This window comes from Nannobrachium achirus (assembly GCF_963921795.1).
Source record: "Nannobrachium achirus genome assembly, chromosome: 21".
NCBI classification, from domain to species: Eukaryota; Metazoa; Chordata; class Actinopteri; order Myctophiformes; family Myctophidae; genus Nannobrachium; species Nannobrachium achirus.
Window position 1 is genome coordinate 38,087,956 of NC_137828.1, and position 19,486 is coordinate 38,107,441.

General features: G+C 42.4%; 1 protein-coding gene across 1 annotated transcript; it reads right to left on the reverse strand.

The window, feature by feature from the left end:
- Window positions 1-1,342: 1,342 nt before the first annotated feature.
- On the reverse strand, window positions 1,343-10,988 carry pcolce2b (procollagen C-endopeptidase enhancer 2b; the record flags this gene model as incomplete). The annotated part of the gene is made up of 9 exons (XM_080751521.1): window positions 1,343-1,473; window positions 2,284-2,451; window positions 4,071-4,154; window positions 5,055-5,218; window positions 5,397-5,533; window positions 6,363-6,487; window positions 9,109-9,364; window positions 9,805-9,916; window positions 10,912-10,988. 9 exons carry the CDS (start codon window positions 10,986-10,988, stop codon window positions 1,343-1,345), a joined length of 1,254 nt encoding a protein of 417 aa, XP_080607647.1.
- Window positions 10,989-19,486: the final 8,498 nt, after the last annotated feature.

The following is a 19,486-nucleotide window of genomic DNA, read 5'->3' on the forward strand; positions in this document are numbered from 1 at the left end:
TCTACAGTCTCATGCACGAACGACACGCACACATCGTTCACACGTGTGAACTCAGCTGTGTTGCACACCAGACACACGCCGGCCTAGGCGCATTCTGCATGAGACTGTTTATCCCGTCACTGTTTTAAATACTTAAGTTTCGGAAGTAATGAGGACACAGACTGGACACAAGGCACTTGGATTATACTATTTTCTTTGTTTTTCTATTCTTTGTTTTTGGATTCTTCATTCACTGTGTAGCAAATGACACACACACACACACACACACACACACACACACACACACACACACACACACACACACACACACACACACACACACACACACACACACACACACACACACAAGATCTCAAGGTTTTTCACTGGGTGAGTAATTGATAGAGAAATTATAATTTTGGGGCGAAGTATTCTTTTAACGACAGAAGCTGTGGCTGAACGAAGGGTCTCCGTAGTTCCTCATAAAACCACCAAGACAAAATAAATCCATCGAAGGAATATATATTATCTATTGCACTTATTTCCACCACATAACATACTCTTGTCAAATTGAAAATAGGATATTAAGGCATATTATAAACACTGTCAATATTCCTACCATCATATATTCCTGATTACATTCCTCAAAGCATGTTGAACAAGCATTTTGATCTCCGCTTCCCAAGTTTTGCTGCATAAAAATGCATTAAACATGATATGAGATTACACTCATTCTTCACTTTGCATAATACAGACTCAGCTGAAAGGAGGAAAAACCTAATATGGAAAATCTGGAAGAATGAATGAATGAGTAAGGACGCGTACACCATAGCCTGACAGTATTGTCACAAGGCATCAACAGAGGCCAGTGTGACAAGCTGATAAATGGTTGTCTTGTCATGCCAAACCTGCATGTCAAACTTGTCCCTGTGTTCTGTCATACTCATTCTACATTTATGAGGGCAAAGTACATTTCCCATTCCTTTCGCTAGGGGCACAATGGGGATGAAATAGGAGGAGTGAGTGGGCTAGAGATGGAGATTTCAATTAAATTCACTGCCAATCAGTTTAGACTCTAGAGACTAGTCTCAAAACTGATTAGCCAAATGGTACAGCAATAGTGAAGACTTGATTCTCACCAGTATCTTTAATAAATATAAAGCTACCCATATCCATTTCATACTGAAGAGCTATGGACGTTTTGTGTATTAGTGCTCTGATAACTTTTATTAACCACCCAATATCTCCCTTGTGGACCAGGCGGTAAATCACCCAGTGATCAACCAACTATTAGTTCAATCCTCCCCATTCCTGACTGATGACGGCCATCCTCAGTGGAGAGCGTCAGGCCTATAGCAGGGGCTCAGCAGCGCTTGTTTTTCAGCACATTGAGGGCTTTCTGGTTCTTCGTCTTGAAGGCCATGACGAAGTGGTGCGGGGCGATCTTCCCCCGTCCGTCCTCATCCACCTGGCCCATGAAGACGTAGTTCAAGCCTGGTGAGGTCACACACAAATAGCCTGAATGCAGTGGCGGAGCGGCAGAGACATTCAGGCAGGGCCGCACATCAGCATCTCCAACCGAGCAGCACGTCTGTATCCCATATGTTTATATGCACTCATATAAACATAGGGAACGCGTGACTCAAGTCAATCTGGACAGTGAGTTGTGCCGCTCACCTTCACACCCCCGGCGTAAGCTCCGTGGAAAGAGCCCGACACCCACCGCATCGAAGGCAAACTCAGAGTCGTTACGCTATTCAGAACATTCTGCTCAGCGCTCAGCTTTGGCATTATCAGTGGTTCTCAAACTGTGGGTTTGGACCAAGCCCACAGAACGGCTTGTAAACATTGAAGCGGCCGCCCTACTGGCCAAAGCTGGAATTTCAGGCGGGGTGAAACACGATTTTTTGGAGGGTCCCCAGATGACAGGGAAGTGACAGGGACATTTAAGATGTTTTTAAAAACCTTAAAAAGAGACCATTAAAAAAAGACATTACTGCATGAAACGTAATCAACAAACTACTATAAAAACTTTTTTTCTTTTTTTAATTCTATAAGTTCACAACACCTCAGCGTTGTGAGCTTGTATCTGTGGAACAGAGTCAAACGATAGTAATGACTCAACTCCTACAGTACAAATATGATTATTTGGAGGGTCCCTAGGACAAATATGATTTTGGGGGGACGCGGCCTGAAAAGGTTGAGAACCACTGTTACATAATGACAGTTATTGCTGTTTGATACAAAAACAAACTGCTTTCTTGATGAAAACTGAGCACATTTCATCTGAACCTGTAAACTCACCTCGTCTGACGAATGGACATTTCTTGCACAAGATGACAATTTTGATGCTCATGGTCTTGCCAGCCTGCTGGATGGCCAAGGTACCCTCTTTGTAGACGTTGATGATGGAGATAGTGGCATACATACTGCCTCCTCGCATCACTGCTGTGATGACTGTCCCAGTTATTACTGTAACACACACACAACATTTTATACTATCAGACTTGTTAGCGTGAAAGAAAAAATAATCTAGCTAACTGAGAAGCAGCCAAGTTGAATTAACAGTCCCCCGGTGTGTGTATAATAGCTAGTATGTGGGCTACGGCTGTTAAAGACATAGCAGCTCCTTATGCGGTTTGAATTTAGTTTCAAAGAAAAAGCTACGCAAATTGCCAAAGATATCAGAAACTGGCCATGTGAAGGATTATGATTATTGCACAGGCATGTATCCACCAACACATGTATTATGTAACAACTGAATGGCTTTGACAGAGTGTTTTTTGAAGGCACGTGCACATCAAAGGGGGCTTGAACCCCTGCCCTTTTAATCGTCTGTAAAAAGTGCCCTCTCCGGTGTCCAGACCATGAATGCAGTTTTTCTATGGTGAAAGAAATGCAAATGCCCTCTTTCCATGCCATACCTGAAGGCAGCATTCAAAAGAATTGTCTTGTCCAAAACTCTCCTGAACTTGAATGCAGCATCTTATGTCGAAAGAATTTCCCTAGAAATCTATGCCATTACGCCACATCTCCAGTATTGACTTGATTATGCTTAGTTTAGTGTGGTATCAAGCACCGAGAATAGCCGATGCGTTGTGAGCTTGGAGGTCTGCTACTTTCGGTATTTCCACCAAAATGGCCTTTTAGACATTTCAGCCCTGCCTCTCTAACATAATCTGCACGTCCCTGATAGTTTGGTCTCACAGACAACCTTTCAGATGATTTATTTAAAGTGCACAGTAGTCTGATGAATGCATTTCATCTATTGCATCGTCAATCATTGTGAGCTTGTAGATTGCTCGTTTCACAATTTGGGGGGAAAATCATATTCTTTTTAGAAAATGTTCAATTTGACACCCTCCTGCCATTGCAGGATTCTGCCTCACCATACAGTAAAATATGGGATGCAAGATATGGTATATATACTTTACTGCTTCTGCACACTGCACCACACTAGCTAGCTTGTCCACACCCACCACCACACCACTGCCTGCCTTCCCTCATTTCCTAATGCAAATCTGTGTGAACTCTCTTTGAAATGCCAATCTCAAAACATGTGGTAAACATCTCCTGCAGAAAAACACCACAGACATGAGCAGCAAGCAGCAAACCGTGCCTGAATCGACACGTTGATTTGCCAGCCGCTTACCGACAGTCAGAGGGTGTGTGTGTGTGTGTGTGTGCGCACGCACCCTCTTGTGCGTGTGTGCGTGTAATGTGTGTGTTTACTCTTGGAGCAACTATGTCCTGCACACTATGTCCTCTTTCATCTCCTGACAAGACTATCAAGAAAGCTTTTGAGATGCAAAAAGATAGATCAAAGCGGCAAAGCCAGCAATACAAGGTGGACTGTCAAAAGAAAAGAAAAGAATTTGGACTCTATGCTGCGAATGCAATGATGGCCAACACTGCTGTGAATCTTGGACTATCTGCTCTCCATCTTGGATTCAAGCTCTGCACTATGCTGCCTGTCTGTAGGTTATCTGCAATGTCTAGAGTGAACTACAAAGTTGAAGATGTACTTTTTAAGCGATAGCAAGTTGAGGCGCAATTGACAGCCGTTACTGCCAGTGCCATGGCTTTCTTACCAAAGTTGCTGGAGCAGTAATTGCTCTCCAGAGTTCCTCGTCTCTTGCATTTCTGCTGACACAGGGCTACAGAATACTTAAGGGCTGTAGAGAGTAGAGACACAGAAAAAGAACATCCAGTTACTGCAATTTTGCCTGCACATGATGCAATCAGATCTGGTAATGTTGGCCCACTGCGGTCTTTTGGCGTACTAAGTTCGAGGGTGTACTGAAAGGTATGGGTGTTCTCTATTTCAAACTTGTTAGCTATTACTTAGGAGAGGCCCTCTCAATTTGGGTTCTCCATTTTCATAGACACTGACTGTACCACATGTAGCAGATGCTTAAAGTAAAGCATGCGGATAACATCTGGTTTAGAGCAGAGGATCTTGCATTGCCCACAGAACTCGTATAGGGGAGAACCAAAAATATGACGACTGTTTTTCTTACTGGAGAGGAAGAGGACAAAGATGATAAGTCAACGAAAGAGATCAATCACAGTATGGCGTCATTGTGAGTGGGAGGCGCTAATATAACCTGGCTTGACAAAGGGAAAATACAACAGTGTGTGTGTGGGAATGTGTGTTTGAGTAACTGAAGACAAGAAGCTGTGATTGTGCTTGTCTGTTTGCACGTGTGAATCCCCCCCAACAACAACAACACTATAGTGTAGGTGGGCAAGAACATCTGAGCGTATATTACATGAGCATGCCTAATTGCACGCACATCAATAGTGGGTGCTAGGTAAAACAAACTACAGAAATATTAAAAGAGGTAGAGCCCGCACACCGTATATTATATAAGAACATCTTATCTTCCTGACTGTGTTCATCTGTGATAATCTGATATATGATTTTGCCCCACCAACAACAGAAATCTCAAAAGAACCGCGGTAGCTTCAAGCATTCCTTTGCCACTTCGGATCAGCTATCAGAGACGGAACTCAAACAGTGACGTTAGTAGCATAGCATGGATTTTCTAGAGGGGATAAACGGTGCTACCTACGTATAGGTCTGGTGGTCACTGGCTGTGTGGTAGTTGTGGGGGCCACTGTTGTGATGGGAAACTTCTTGGGTCTGAACTTGTAGTGTCCAATGAAGCCATCCGCCGTGAGACTGAGGTCAGAAAGGAACTGGATCAGAAGCTGATTCCCCTCTGAAAACACTGGGCTGCAGACAAGGAAAAAGAACATTCCAGAGTATGGTGAGATGAAGAGATGGAGGAGATGTTTTAATGGTTGTTTAACCACATGATCCATATGGTTGTTTAACCACATAGCATTCCTATTCTTGGGCCAACATTCTACTATGGTGTGTATGTGTGTGCAAACAGCACAGTATCACCTACGCTGGGGGACTGTCTCCACAGTATTTCCCGATCCTCTTGGCGTCATTGATTTCTGGCCCGTTGAAAATGGAGACATGATCATAGCGGCAGTAGTTATCTCTTTCCACATCAAACTTCTCAAACTTCACCTCTATAATCTGAAAATAGAAGACAAGCCACAAAAAGGATATCCTGTGTCACAAACAGTTATATTAGGCTAGACTATTTGATTAAAGGAGTGTGTGGGGGGGGGGGGGGGGGGGGGTTGCAACTTTGTTCCACAACCACTACACACATGGCTCTCTGAAAAAAGAAATGTTCCTAGTCTTAGAAAATGATTAATAATACTTTTATAATACATTTAAAGCATTGTCTAACTTCTTGGTTTTCAAAATGCTACTGCTGTGATTAACTGGATGTAGCAGCTACTGAATGAATGAATGCAGTTTTTGAGCGGTGGTCACACCGTCTCCATAGCGTGGCCGTGTGTGTATCCGTGCGTGTGTGTCTGTCTGTCTGTCTGTCTGTAGCCTCTGGTGTATGTAGCCTCAGTACCCTGGGTGACCAGAGAGGTGCTGTTGAGTCTAGCCTGGCCTGTGCATCAACACACACACACACACACACACACACACACACACACACACACCCCCCCCCCCCGGTGGGTAAACCACCGCTCAGTTCACACGGGTGTGATTTTTTTCGATATAAGGATACATGGTAAAATCTCGATATTTCGACGTGCCATTAGTCCGACAAAGGGTTAGGGTTAGGTTTTAGGGTTAGGTTTAGGCATAGTAGCATTCACCAGGTTAGCATTCACCAGCGTCGGCAGGTTAGCATTTCACCAGGTTAGAATTCACCAGGGTCGGACAAAATGTGACGTTGAACTATCGAACGTCGTAATAATGCTACGCTCCCGGATAAACCGTGTTTTGGAATCAAACTCTGCATACTGATATTAATTCATTTCACTTGACAATCTCTGACCTGGTTCTTTGGTGCTACTATGTGCCAGGAGCATGTGACCCCAGCGGGATAATCCTTCTCTGGCCAGTTGGGAGTCTTAAAGGATCCTGAGGGCTTGTCCAAGCGACCGCCACAGTACTGGTCCCCTGGGAGGAGGAGGAACGCACGCACGCACGCACACACACACACACACACACACACACACACACACACACACACACACACACACACACACACACACACACACACACACACACACACACACACACACACACACACACACACACACACACACACACACATGATCGATTGATTTTTCGATTGATTGATTGATTGATCCGGTCGATTGATTGACTGACTGGTTGATTGGTGCAACAGTTAATCAAACTATTACATTTAATTGATTATAAAACAATCAATAATCGATAATTTTCAAAAACCTCTAAAATAACTGGTCTACAAGTTCACAACGGTTGTGATCTTGTAGGGCAGCTATTTTTGCACAACACCTTTGTGTGACAAAGTATAGAATAGTTAATGGAATGATTTGTTGATATATAAAATAAATATAAAAAGAAGCCAAACAAGTCCCTGAAGGCATGAGTGAAGCGTACGTTTGTAGAGGACTAATCCTGTCATTTAACACTTGGCTACCACAATCAGTGATCTCGGAGCCTTCTTTTGAGCGGTGGTCACAACGCTCCTATACGTGGCCGTGTGTGTGGGTCTGTCTGTCTGCGTGTCTGTCTGTCTGTCTGTAGCCTGCAGTAACCTTTTCTGACCACACATGTTAAGGGAGGGGCGCTGTTGTTCAGGCCAGGCCAGACCAGGCACACACACACACACACACGCACACACACACACACACACACACACACACACACACACACACACACACAGGGGGGAAGGGGGGGGGGGGGGGAAACCACCGCTCAGTTCACACGGGTGTGATTTTTTTATTATGAGCAGCCTAATGAGTTGCTTACTCTCTTTGGTCCCCTGTGTACTGAGCTCGTAAAAGAGTCTTCTGCGTGCCTCTGATGCCATCAAGCATCTGAGAGACATAATTTCAAAACCACATAATATGTTGTTTCTATTGGCGAGCTCTGAGACCTCTCGAAAAAAACACGGCTGCATTTACTTTGAAACTTGCACTTTAAATTGATGTTTTCTCTCTTGGCTCTCCGAGTGGGCAAGTAGGGCTACAACCTAACCACAGTGACAAAAATAGATACATTAACAAATGGAGGACTTGTCGTTGTGTTGCGCAGTTTTGACAACTCTCTGGGACAGTGTGACAACATTCTATCTACTACCATCTGTTGTGTGAGAGCTGAGCAGGCTACTTAACAGACATGGTCCATTACAGCTGTCAACTCCTTGGTTAGTAATGGTTACAGATAGGAAGGTAATTCCACAGGCACTCGGCCATTAAAATTCCACACAAAACAGTGGGCAAGACTTCTCGACACCGGAGAGAGGAACAGAATGGTTCAACTCTGACTGATACTGATACTGACCTAGCCTGGCTTGGCTAGACTATATACTAATGCAGCTGCCTACCGTAACTAACTGCAGGTATCCCTACCTTGTTTTAACATGGGTGGATTGTTTAGCTGTGTTAGGCTAATACTGACCTGTCCCTTCCACTGTAGCTCTACAAAGAGAGAGAGAAAAATAATTCCCATGAGAAATTCCACGTCATACTGTGAGAATTGTTGAGATCTTCCTCCCTTTTTCATCCAGATCCTGCAGCCTTAAATCAAGCCTTAACTCTCATCTGGGGTAAATAAAATGGAAGATCTTAAAGCAAGGAGGAGAAGAAAATAAATATACTTCCCCTTTACTGTACTTTTAAGTGATTTATTATGTGAAAAGTGAACTTTATAGAAAGATGTAAAGTTCTGGCCATGATTAGCAGTGCTGCTAACACGCTATGACCTCTCTGGCCCAGCACATGTTTAACAGCCTTGTAAATTTGCTGGCCCTCAGACACGTTTGCAGGACTGTATCAGATTGTTTTACTGTGGGTATAGGCAAGACTACAACTCATTCTCTGTGGCCCTGTACAGCATGGTTGGTTAAAGGCATAATATACTGTACACACTGTAGCTGCAATTCAGTGTGGAGTGCATGCTTTGCATTCATACATCCCTAAGAGTTATTGACAGGAGAGTGGACACTGTCCTTCTCCTTTTAGCAGCGGAAACAGGGGTCACTTCGGTGGTTGATCCCATGTCAGCCGCGGTGTTCGTGGCTCTGCACTGTGAACCTTGCATCCACACCAGGGCTCATCGCCATGTTGGCTTGTGGGGAACATTTTTGTCAAAATTCTATTTTTGCCACGGACATAGAAAATGAGCGGACTATAAGGTTACCAGAAACACATAAAGATATAGCCCTGAATGACCATAACAGGTCTGTATCTCTGAGAGTGTAAAATGGAACCAAATGGACCCATAAAACGTTTGAGAACCACTAGTACTAGTGGACTCTTAGTGTTCCATAGTGTCGTTCGTAGTAGACTCAGGGTTGCCAACACTCCTGGAGTCTCCTGAATTCCGACCCCATCTCCTGCCATGAATTCTGACTGTCCGATGTTGGTAACTGGGTATGATCAAGAACTTATAATGGTATGTCAAAATCTGAAATTTGCCACGGACAAGTACAAGTCTTGCCACGGATCCACACTGTTCCAACAGTAATATTTAGGGGGAAATGTCACAATCATGTCCTCTTCTACACCCATATCTATGTTAGTGCCTACCTCTCTCATGTGGGTTAGCTGCAGAGTAGACTGCGAGGAAGCCACTGCCAGCAGTGTTGGCATCAGATACCATCTGAATGAGCATCTTGTTGCCCATGGAAACCAGCGCACCGGGTCTGAACGTCCCGCAGAAGCGCCCGAGTCTCTGGCCACTCACGTGGCCACTGTAGACATCCACATAGTCATAGCGACACAGGTTGTCACTCTCCAGGTCAATGTAGCGGAATGACAGCACCACTACTTTGCCCTCGGGGACCTAGACAGTGAATTAAAAAAAGAACATCAAGGTCCTCTCAAGTGGATCACAAGAGTCATAATAACATGCCAGTCGTATCTGGAATTATTATAACATAGCCAACATGAAGGTAGCCCATTACTGCTGAGTGAATCAGACTATGTTTAACAGCTTTGACTAATTTTGAACAGCAGGTAGGGTATTTAATAACAAGACAGCTGCTCCCGTGGGCTATAATTTTCCACTAATCAGTTCCAGCCATAATATCAGCTTGACTCTTTAAATGTAATGCAGTAACTACTGCCTTTAGCTAACTGTGTGCCCAAGTTTAAAGTTGGGCTTGTGGAATTAGGTAAGATTTGTTAATCAGTTGTTTCATTCCACATATAGTGCCTTTGTCATTTTTGTGGAGTGGACAAGGAGTTTGATCACATCAAAATAACATTTCAAGTTGGACTCACAGTGATCCTCCAGACGCATTTGGTATTTGGGGGGTAAACCCCTGGGTACCCCTGGCTCCCGATGACACCCGAATCCTCCCCTGTGATATTTCCGCCGCACGTGAATGTTTGTCTGAGGGGGGGAAAGAACGTTTCTAGTTTCTACATCTCTAAAATGTAACGCAGTATAGACATAACAGCTTTAAACCATGGGTTCTCAAAGTGGGGTCCGGGGGACCCCCAGGGGTCCTTGAGGGAGTTCCAGGGGGTCCCCAGCTAAATTTAGTTTATTATTAGTGTATTACTATCAGTTCTTTCACTTATTTTATTTTGTATTTTCTTTCTTCTTTATGACTGCTTTTTCTCCTCTATGTTATTGATAATTTCCTATGCAAGAACTGTGTTCTATCTGTCTGTCTTTCAATGTAATATGAGATACTAAATTGTACATGAAGTGGTTCCATTGTAAATAAGCCGAATAGCTTGCTAGGATCTCCTTTTAGTTGACCTTGTACCAGTGAGTTGTACTGTGATGAAACTGTACTTTTTCCTATGCAACCTTCTAATAAATTCTTCAATCAATAAAAAATAGTTAGGAACCAAACGGAACTCATGAGAGTGCACAAATGGACCATTTGGTATTTTGGTTCCATTTCTACAGTCTCTGAATTAGGGTAAATTAACATTTAGACTATTTTACAATACAATATAAATTGGGGTCTCAGAGATAGAAATGCCATTAAATGGGGGTCGTAGCCTAATGCATGTCAAACTGGGGGTCCTTGAAATTAAAACGTTTGAGAATCACTGCTGGCATATCTTTTCAAATGGGGTTCCGCCTCCGCGGGCTATAATAAGTGTCTTGATCTTGACATGAAAAGGTTTGAGAGTCTGAGAGAACCACGTACTGCCCTAAACATCACAGGCAGCCTTAGAAAACAATCCCTCGCCACGCGCCGTGCGTCTTCTTGAGTAGAAACAGTGGTGCCAACTGCAGATTCCTAAATAACTCCAGATTGGACTGACACTGACGCTGTTCCTCACTCCGTAGCCCACCGTACAAAATACGATCCTTGACACCTTGCTCATTCATTCATAAAGGAAATAAAAGTGTGAATAAAGGTGTACCTCCTTTGTGTCTGCGCGCAGACCTCAGCCAAAAACAGCAGAATCCATGCGCAAAAAAGACAGCATATTCTCCACATTGTAGGGCTATCGGATCCCCGTGGCATAAATGACATTGTGTTCAGTAGCTCGAACTGTGGGGAAAAGTACCCAGAGGTTCCTGGAGGGAGTTTCGGAGACTGCAAGCTGGAGCAGATGAATATAACGTTTGTTCTGTAGGGAAGGAGGGAGGGAGGGAGCACAGGCAGGCAGCTGCCTTTTTCCAGAAACCTGCGATAAAAGACGCACTGGAGGGGTGTGGGGTCTCTACAGTAGCCTCAGCCTGCTGCACCTGGCCTGCACTGTGCAAACCTGCAAGCAAGGGGTGGGTGGCATGAATAAACTTGACTTCATCCATACATACCGGTAGGCCTAAATATGCCTACAATTTAAAGTGAACTGCTGAAGTTAGCTCTGGTCAAAGCAGTGGCGTCAGTTCAGCAAAAGCTAAGGTATGGCAACATGACTGGTGTCTTGCACGCGCGCCCTCGCGCGTGCAAGACACCAGTCATGTTGCCATACCTTGGCAACATGCACGATGAAAAGTACATTTTATTATTTCCCCCTGTAGAAGCCAAGGTATGGCAGCTGCCAAAGGCCCATAGCCTGCCATATCCAATTGACGCCTCTGGGTCAAAGGAGTTCTCCATTAACGCTATGGTAACCGATGATCCCTTGCGCCCGCAGGAAAGGATGCGTAACCTCAGTTAAAATACAGTTTCGCTACTCACCATTGTCACCAAAACAAAAACGGCTTTTGTATAAAGTCTACTTTCCTTAGTGGGAACACTCTGAGCCCCCCACCTCACGTCTAAAATACACTTTTTGGCCAGAAAATAAAATATTTCACCGGAAGGCAAAATCTGGTCAATGGAATTTTCTATTGACAATATCTGTAGAGGGCGGTGTGGAGTAGCTAAAACCTCCAGTGAAATCTTTATTTTCTGTCCAAAACCTGTATTTTAGACGTGACAGGCTCAAAGAATTCCCACTATTGGAAAGTAGGCTTTAAACTCCCTAAAGCCATCTTTGTTTTGGTGAGTAGCGAAACTGTATTTTTTATTTTGACTGCAAACGAGAGGGAGCGCAGCCTTTCCTGCAGGCGCAGGGATCATCAGTACCATAGCGTTAAGGAGAACTCCGAGTCTTCCTTCCTAAAGGGATATTTCATTTTCAAAAAACCTTTGGTCATGTTCTCGTCTAATCAGGCTTTTATGAACACCCTGAACAGTTTTTAATTCGCTTCATTCAATATTTAGATTATGTAAATGTTATTATCAGGCCCTCCAGGGCCAGGCCCAGGGCCTCTCCCCATACACACCCATTGAAACTTCAAACACCATTTTAACCATGATAGATTAAAACACCCATTTTTTTAATTTGTTTTCCTGTTGAATCATAGTAGGCTACTACCCTCCTAATACGTGAGCAGGCAGTGTTTTTTCAATAACTTTTTCCATTTATCTTTAATAATTCTTTGGAAAATGGAAAAAATGAAATACAAATATATCCACCTGTTTCCGCGGGAGCTTGTAAATACACGCGGCTGCGGCGCCGGAAGCTCGGTACAACGTCACAACGTCTGCGGCCTGCTCACGTATTAAGAGGGTAGTATGAGTGACCAGAAAAGATAATGGGTGTTTTTAATGAATCTATCATGGTTAAAATGGAGTTTGAATTTACAATGGGTGTGTATGGGGAGAGGCCCAGGAGGAGGTGGGTCTGGTAAGATTTACATCAAATATCTAAATATTGAATCAAGCTAATTAAAAAGTGTCCAGGCTGTTCATAAAAGCCTGATTAGACGATAAATTGACTAAAAGTTTTTTTGAAAGTGAAATATCCCTTTAAGTTCTATAGCTACTAACGCTATGGACCAGAGGCTCAAGTTATATTGACACATAACATGGGCTAGGCCAATTTAAATGCAGTTGTAGGACCAAGCCAAGAAATCCGCAACCTCAGGATGTTTAATTAAACTTGTATGAAGTGACAGAGTGATACAAATGTCCTCAAATACACTGGCACTGGCCCACTTATGAGCCCATGCCAATTCAAATATCTAGAGACTGTTGATAGACAAAAGCAGAGAGAGAGAGAGAGAGAGAGAGAGAGAGAGAGAGAGAGAGAGAGAGAGAGAGAGAGAGAGAGATGGCACCACCTGCTGGATTTTAGAAATTAACTAGAAAACTGTTCCTTCGAAACAGTGTGGGCTCGCTTCCAACCCAAAACAATAATAGTAAAAGTGTCAAGTTCCCAGGCAATGCTCTCTTTCATTTTACTGACGTAAAATGGTAATGCAAATACAATGTAGACAAGCAGTGTTATTACATGAACTTAAAGGACCAGGTCACCTTTGGGACAACCAGATCTTATTTTATTGTTGTGTGGGACACGATCAACACAATGTTGAGTTATTTTTTGTGTTCAATCTGTGTTTTTAGATATTTTAGTATTTCAGTATGCTACAACTGGTCATATGATGCATTTTGCATCATATGATGCATGAGATGATGCAATATCATGCTACAAAGCATCATATGACCAGTTGTAGCATGCTGAAATACTAAAATATCTAAAAACAAAGATTGAACACAAGAAATTACTCAGGATTGTGTTGATCGTGTCCCACACAACAATAAAATAAGATCTGGTTGTCCCAGAGGTGACCTGGTCCTTTAACGGTATGGACAATTAAATCAAAATAAAATTAAATTAAAGCTGCAAGCAGCGATGACCGGGCCCTCGCAGCTCTACCCACGTCACAAGGGGCAGCAGTTAAACTATTACACTTATTGCCCTTTTACACTTATTGCCCTATTACACTATTACACTATTACAATTATTACACTATTACACTTATTACACTATTACACTATTACACTTATTGCCCTATTACACTATTACACTATTACACTTATTACACTATTACACTTATTATACTATTACACTATAACACTATTACACTTATTACACTATTACACTTATTACACTATTACACTATTGCACTATTACTTATTACACTATTACACTTATTGTGCTATTACACTATTACACTTATTACACTATTACACTATTACACGTATTGTGCTATTACACTATTACACTTATTACACTATTACACTATTACACTTATTACACTATTACACTTATTGTGCTATTACACTATTACACTTAATACACTATTACACTTATTGCGCTATTACACTATTACACTTATTACACTATTACACTATTACACTTATTGCCCTATTACACTTATTGTGCTATTACACTATTACACTTATTGCCCTTTTACACTTATTGCCCTATTACACTATTACAATTATTACACTATTACACTATTACACTTATTACACTATTACACTATTACACTTATTGCCCTATTACACTATTACACTATTACACTTATTACACTATTACACTTATTACACTATTACACTATTACACTATTACACTTATTACACTATTACACTTATTACACTTATTACACTATTGCACTATTACACTATTACACTATTACACTTATTACACTATTACACTATTACACTTATTGCGCTATTACACTAAAATCATAGTCGACTATACAAATCCTTAGTCGGGGACTGTGTGTGTGTGTGTGTGTGTGTGTGTGTGTGTGTGTGTGTGTGTGTGTGTGTGTGTGTGTGTGTGTGGCTGACTGTCCCTGCGGGCTCTAGGATATATGGCTATGGGATTTACATCCCATCGCCCGGGATGAAAACTAAAACTTGATTCTTTTAAAGTGAGTGAGTGTCTGTCTGTCTGAGTGTCTGTCTGTCACAGCGTTTCTCCTCAGTGGCTGGAGCAATTGATCTGAAATCGCATCACCATTAGCATATGAACACACCTGACATAACTGTGAAGCCCGTTTGTCACTTTCACAAATCATATGCTGTATATTAGCATTTTTATGGTGTAACTACTATCTATTCTGCATCTAGCATGAGGCATATCTATTCTGCATCTAGCATGGGGCAACATGTTTAACCAGCTCTGTGTGTGTGCGTGCGTGCGTGCGTGCGCGTGTGTGTGTGTGTGTGAGGGGGGGGGGGGGGGGAGGGGGGAGGGGGGGGGGGGTGTTGGATGGCCCTCTTTCAGATGTTGTCATGTAGATCGGTACACAGTATCTCTGTAGCCTTTAAAAGAAACAGGTATTTATTACATTGGTGCTCCTATATATTATCATGCAAGCACCAGTTAAAGTTACTTTCCATCCCTCATATACTGTGTGCACAGTGCACACCCCATAACCCACACACTGCACATCATTTCGGAGCTCATATCTTTGAACGGGTAAGGACTAGTTAAATTAACTATGGATAAAACACACCAAAATAAATATGCTTTAAGTAGCATGTGAGGGGTCAAACTAGGGTTTTTTAATGATTCTGAATCCATTGCAAGCATTTTAGTCTAGTAGCCAAAATGTGAACCCGGGTATTTTGAGTACCCTAAGATTTTATGTTAGAAATGTTGAGTATGGGTCCCCAGCATGTAGAAACTGCTGGATGCTAACTTGCATATGTTGAGCAATTTGCATAATTTGCATAATAAGCTTTAATTAGCATAATCACCTATATGGATAATATGTCAAAAACTGTTCGTGGATCGCGGTCTCAATCATGTTCGGGCGCCGCTTCTCTATCGCTCCTTTCCCTGCTTCGCCGCACGTAAACGAATGGAATTGATCTCCCCTCCGCCTCGCCAAAGTAAGATCGCCGACCTCTGCAGGATGAATATGTACGCTGTATCGAGCACTCCATTACGTGTTGTTATCATGTGGGCTTTGTTTTTTTAAAACATGTTTGTAAATAAATGGCTTATTTCTTCGGCGCTACCTCTGTTCAGAGGGTTCTGCCGCGGCTTGCAAGGTGTTAAAGCTAATTATGCTAATTATGAAAATTGCTCAACATATGCAAGTTAGCATCCGGCAGTTTCTACATGCTGGGGACCCATACTCAACATTTCTAACATAAAACTTTAGGGTACTCAAAATGTCCGGGTTCACAATGGGGCTCTATGGCTGGCTACTAGACTATTTGTTTTGCACAAAAAACATTCCTTGGGGTAGAAACAGCCCCCAAACAATTATTGTTTAGTGATGAGTCATCACTTTTCAAAGTTTTGTGGGAGCCGCCTTGACCCCAAGGAATGTTTTCCGTGATGATGGTTACCATCTGAAGACATCAACTCTTCCTGGCCAAGGCTACATTCACCAAACGTGAATGAAGGAGAAGCATCTTTAGATGTAATTATAATCATCCATGAATAAGCTAAACATCTCTTTCTCACTCCCAGAACCAATGGCCTTTTCTTTATGGAAGAGGTCAGGCCTTGTCAAGCTAAGGGGCCGTTATATTCTCAAAATCAGATTTATTTCGAGACTTAACTTCCATAACTTTTTAAAATTAAACAGAGCTTCCCTCCAAATATCCTTCCTAATTTAGTAAATGACCCAGTCTTGTATATTCCCATGAATTAGAATGGCCTTACTGAATTTCCAATTATACAGAGACTGGGAAAATGAACTGGGCAAAGTTATAAATGATGATGATCTGGATTGAGCATTAACTCGAGTGAATTGTTATCTTGTTCCAGGCTCAGTCTGGTACAGTTTAAGGTTGCTGATCACTAGCCTGGTAGGCGAGGTTAGCTGATCACTACTCCTACAGATGTTGTCGAAACATCACGCAAATCGCTACACATTATTTGCATAGTCATTTCATATGTGATCATAACGGATCTTGTCAGATTTTTCATATTCCATCCTAAAGCCTGCTGAGAATCCTGTCCTGCTTGGCTAATAGTAAGGAGATTTTATACGATATTTGACCAATCTGCAAAGTAAATCGTTACCAAGAAATTTCTTCACCAATGTGTTTCTAAAGGTGTGTAATAATATGTACTAAAAGGTTGAAATGCAACTCCCTGGAGAAACCTCATAAAAAAACTGATTTGTGTTTGTGTCCCATTAATTTACTATACAGGAAAAAAATACAAAGAATAAATATGCTTTAAGTAGCATGTGAGGGGTCAAACTAGGGTTTTTTCATGATGCTGAATCCATTGCAAGCATTTGTTTTGCATAAAAAACATTCCTTGGGCTAAAAACGGACCCACAAAACGATGGTTTAGTGATGAATCATCACTTTTCACCGTTTTGTAGGGGCCATTTGTAGCCCTCAGAATGTTTTTCGTGCAAAACAAATGCTTGCAATGGATTCAGCATCATGATAAACCCCTAGTTTGACCCCTCACATCACATGCTACTTAAAGCATTTTTTTGTATTTTTTCCCTCGGCCCCGGGAGTTGAATTTCAACCTTTTAGTAGCCTACATATTATTACACACCTTTAGAAACACATCAGTTAAGACATTTCTTGGTAACGATTTACTTTGCAGATTTTCTTATGTTCCCCTTACTATAAAATAAGATTGGCATCTGAAGTTTGCAGGAGTGGTTTGTTTATTATTGACCTTCTGTAAATACTATCAGTGATGTCATTACGTGCGCATCCCGCATCAAAAACTCATTCAAGTCACCCAGGGACTCATTCATGTCATGGTCCTGGGATCATGGGGATGCACCTCCATTGGAGTCCATGTTAAAATAATTTACCGTGTCGCGGTAAAAGAAAAAAAAAAACGACACCACCATTGTTCATGGGTGAAAGCATCCTACTTTACCCTACGTTAACACAAATAAAATCCACGTAGAAAGTCTTAAACAGGCGATAGAAACTTCAATGTTTTGATTCCACCGACGTCCGACGCCATTTTGCGCGCGTAAACTTTATATTGAGGACGTATACAACTTTTCTGGGACCCATTTGAATGACCACCTGTGGGTCCCGGGACCCATTACATTGAAAACCTAGTAACATCACTGAAATACATTAAATAACTAGAAGTCTCCACCAGGCCACGCGTCCTGGTGGTGCTATAATAGGCAAATGTAAAAAGGGTGGCATGTGTTCTTCTCCAATCTTAGACCTTTCATGGCGCCACCATGAGGCTGATTTGAACATTTTGTAGTGTAATTTCTTCCTTGGCCTTTTGCGAATGTGCGTGCACAATTTCATTACAATTGCACGCTGTTTGATTTGAGGCATTTTGTTCGAAACGGTTCAATCCTGCAAAGTTTGGAGGCCAATCTTAGCCAATCAGGATGGAATATTTAATATGGGACAGATCCGTCTTGATCATATGACTGTAGAGATACTGTGTACTGATTTGTGTTAATTGTGGGTAAAATATGAAGGAGTAATATCCAAAAATGTTTCTTACATAAGTCGGCCTCCTGGTGGCGCTATAAAAGGCTGATGTGAAAAATGCAAGGAAATGTTTTTTCCTTGGCCTATAGGGAGTGCGCTTACAAAGTTTGAAACTGATCGGTGGAGTTATAGGTAAAACCACAAATTGGCCTGTTATAGCGCCACCATGAGGCTGATTTAAAAAAATTGAAGTGGAATTTCTTCCTCGGCCTAGTGGGAACGTGTGTGCGCGATTTCATGTTAATTGCACTCTGTGTTTGTGATTTGAGGCATTTTGTCCAAAACGGACCAATCTTACAAACTTTAAAAGCCAATCTCAGCCAATCAGGATGGAATATGGACAATCAGACAGATCCATGTCGATCACATGACTGTAGAGATGCTGTCTACCGATTTGCATGATTTTTGGACAAAATCTGTAGGAGTACTGGCCAAAGGGTAGTTTTGCACAAATTGGCCTCCTGGTGGCGCTAGAACAGGCCCATGTGAGAAATGTGGGGCAGAGGTTCTGAATTGGCATCCAGGGAGTGCACTTACAAAGTTTGAAACTGATCGGTGGAGTTATAGGTAAAACCACGAATCGGCCTGTTATAGCGCCACCATGAGGCTGATTTCCGAAATTTGATGTGGCATTTCTTCCTCGTCTTAGAGGAAACGTGTGTGCGTGATTCCGTGATAATTGCACTCTGCGTTTGTGATTTGAGGCATTTTGTCCAAAATGGACCAATCTTACAAACTTTGAAAGGCAAGGAATATGGACAATCAGACAGATCCTTGTCGATCACATGACTGCAGAGATACTGTCTACCGATTTGCGTGATTTTTGGACAAAATCTGTAGGAGTAGTGTACAGAAATGTGTTTTACCTCGGCCTCATGGTGGCGCTAGAACAGGGCCATTTGAAAAATGTGGGGCAGAGGTTCTGAATTGGCATCCAGGGAGTGTGTGTGCCCATTTTGGCAGCGACCGGGCCAACGGTGCCGGAGATTAGCTGTTAACAAACTTGGAGGACGGACGGACGCACAGACAGGGGCGAAAACATACTCTCCCCCTGCCTTCGGCTGGTGGAGACAAAAATAAAAAATCTGCCAATTACATGAAGATAGGTTGAAAAGTGGTGAAGCCGTAGTTAACACACGTATTTTAACCAAAGAAAACCACATTACCCTACCTACCTTTAAAGATCGACGATTCCGCGTTCGGCTTGCATGACTAGTAGTGGGCGTCCGCCGTGTGCGGTTCTT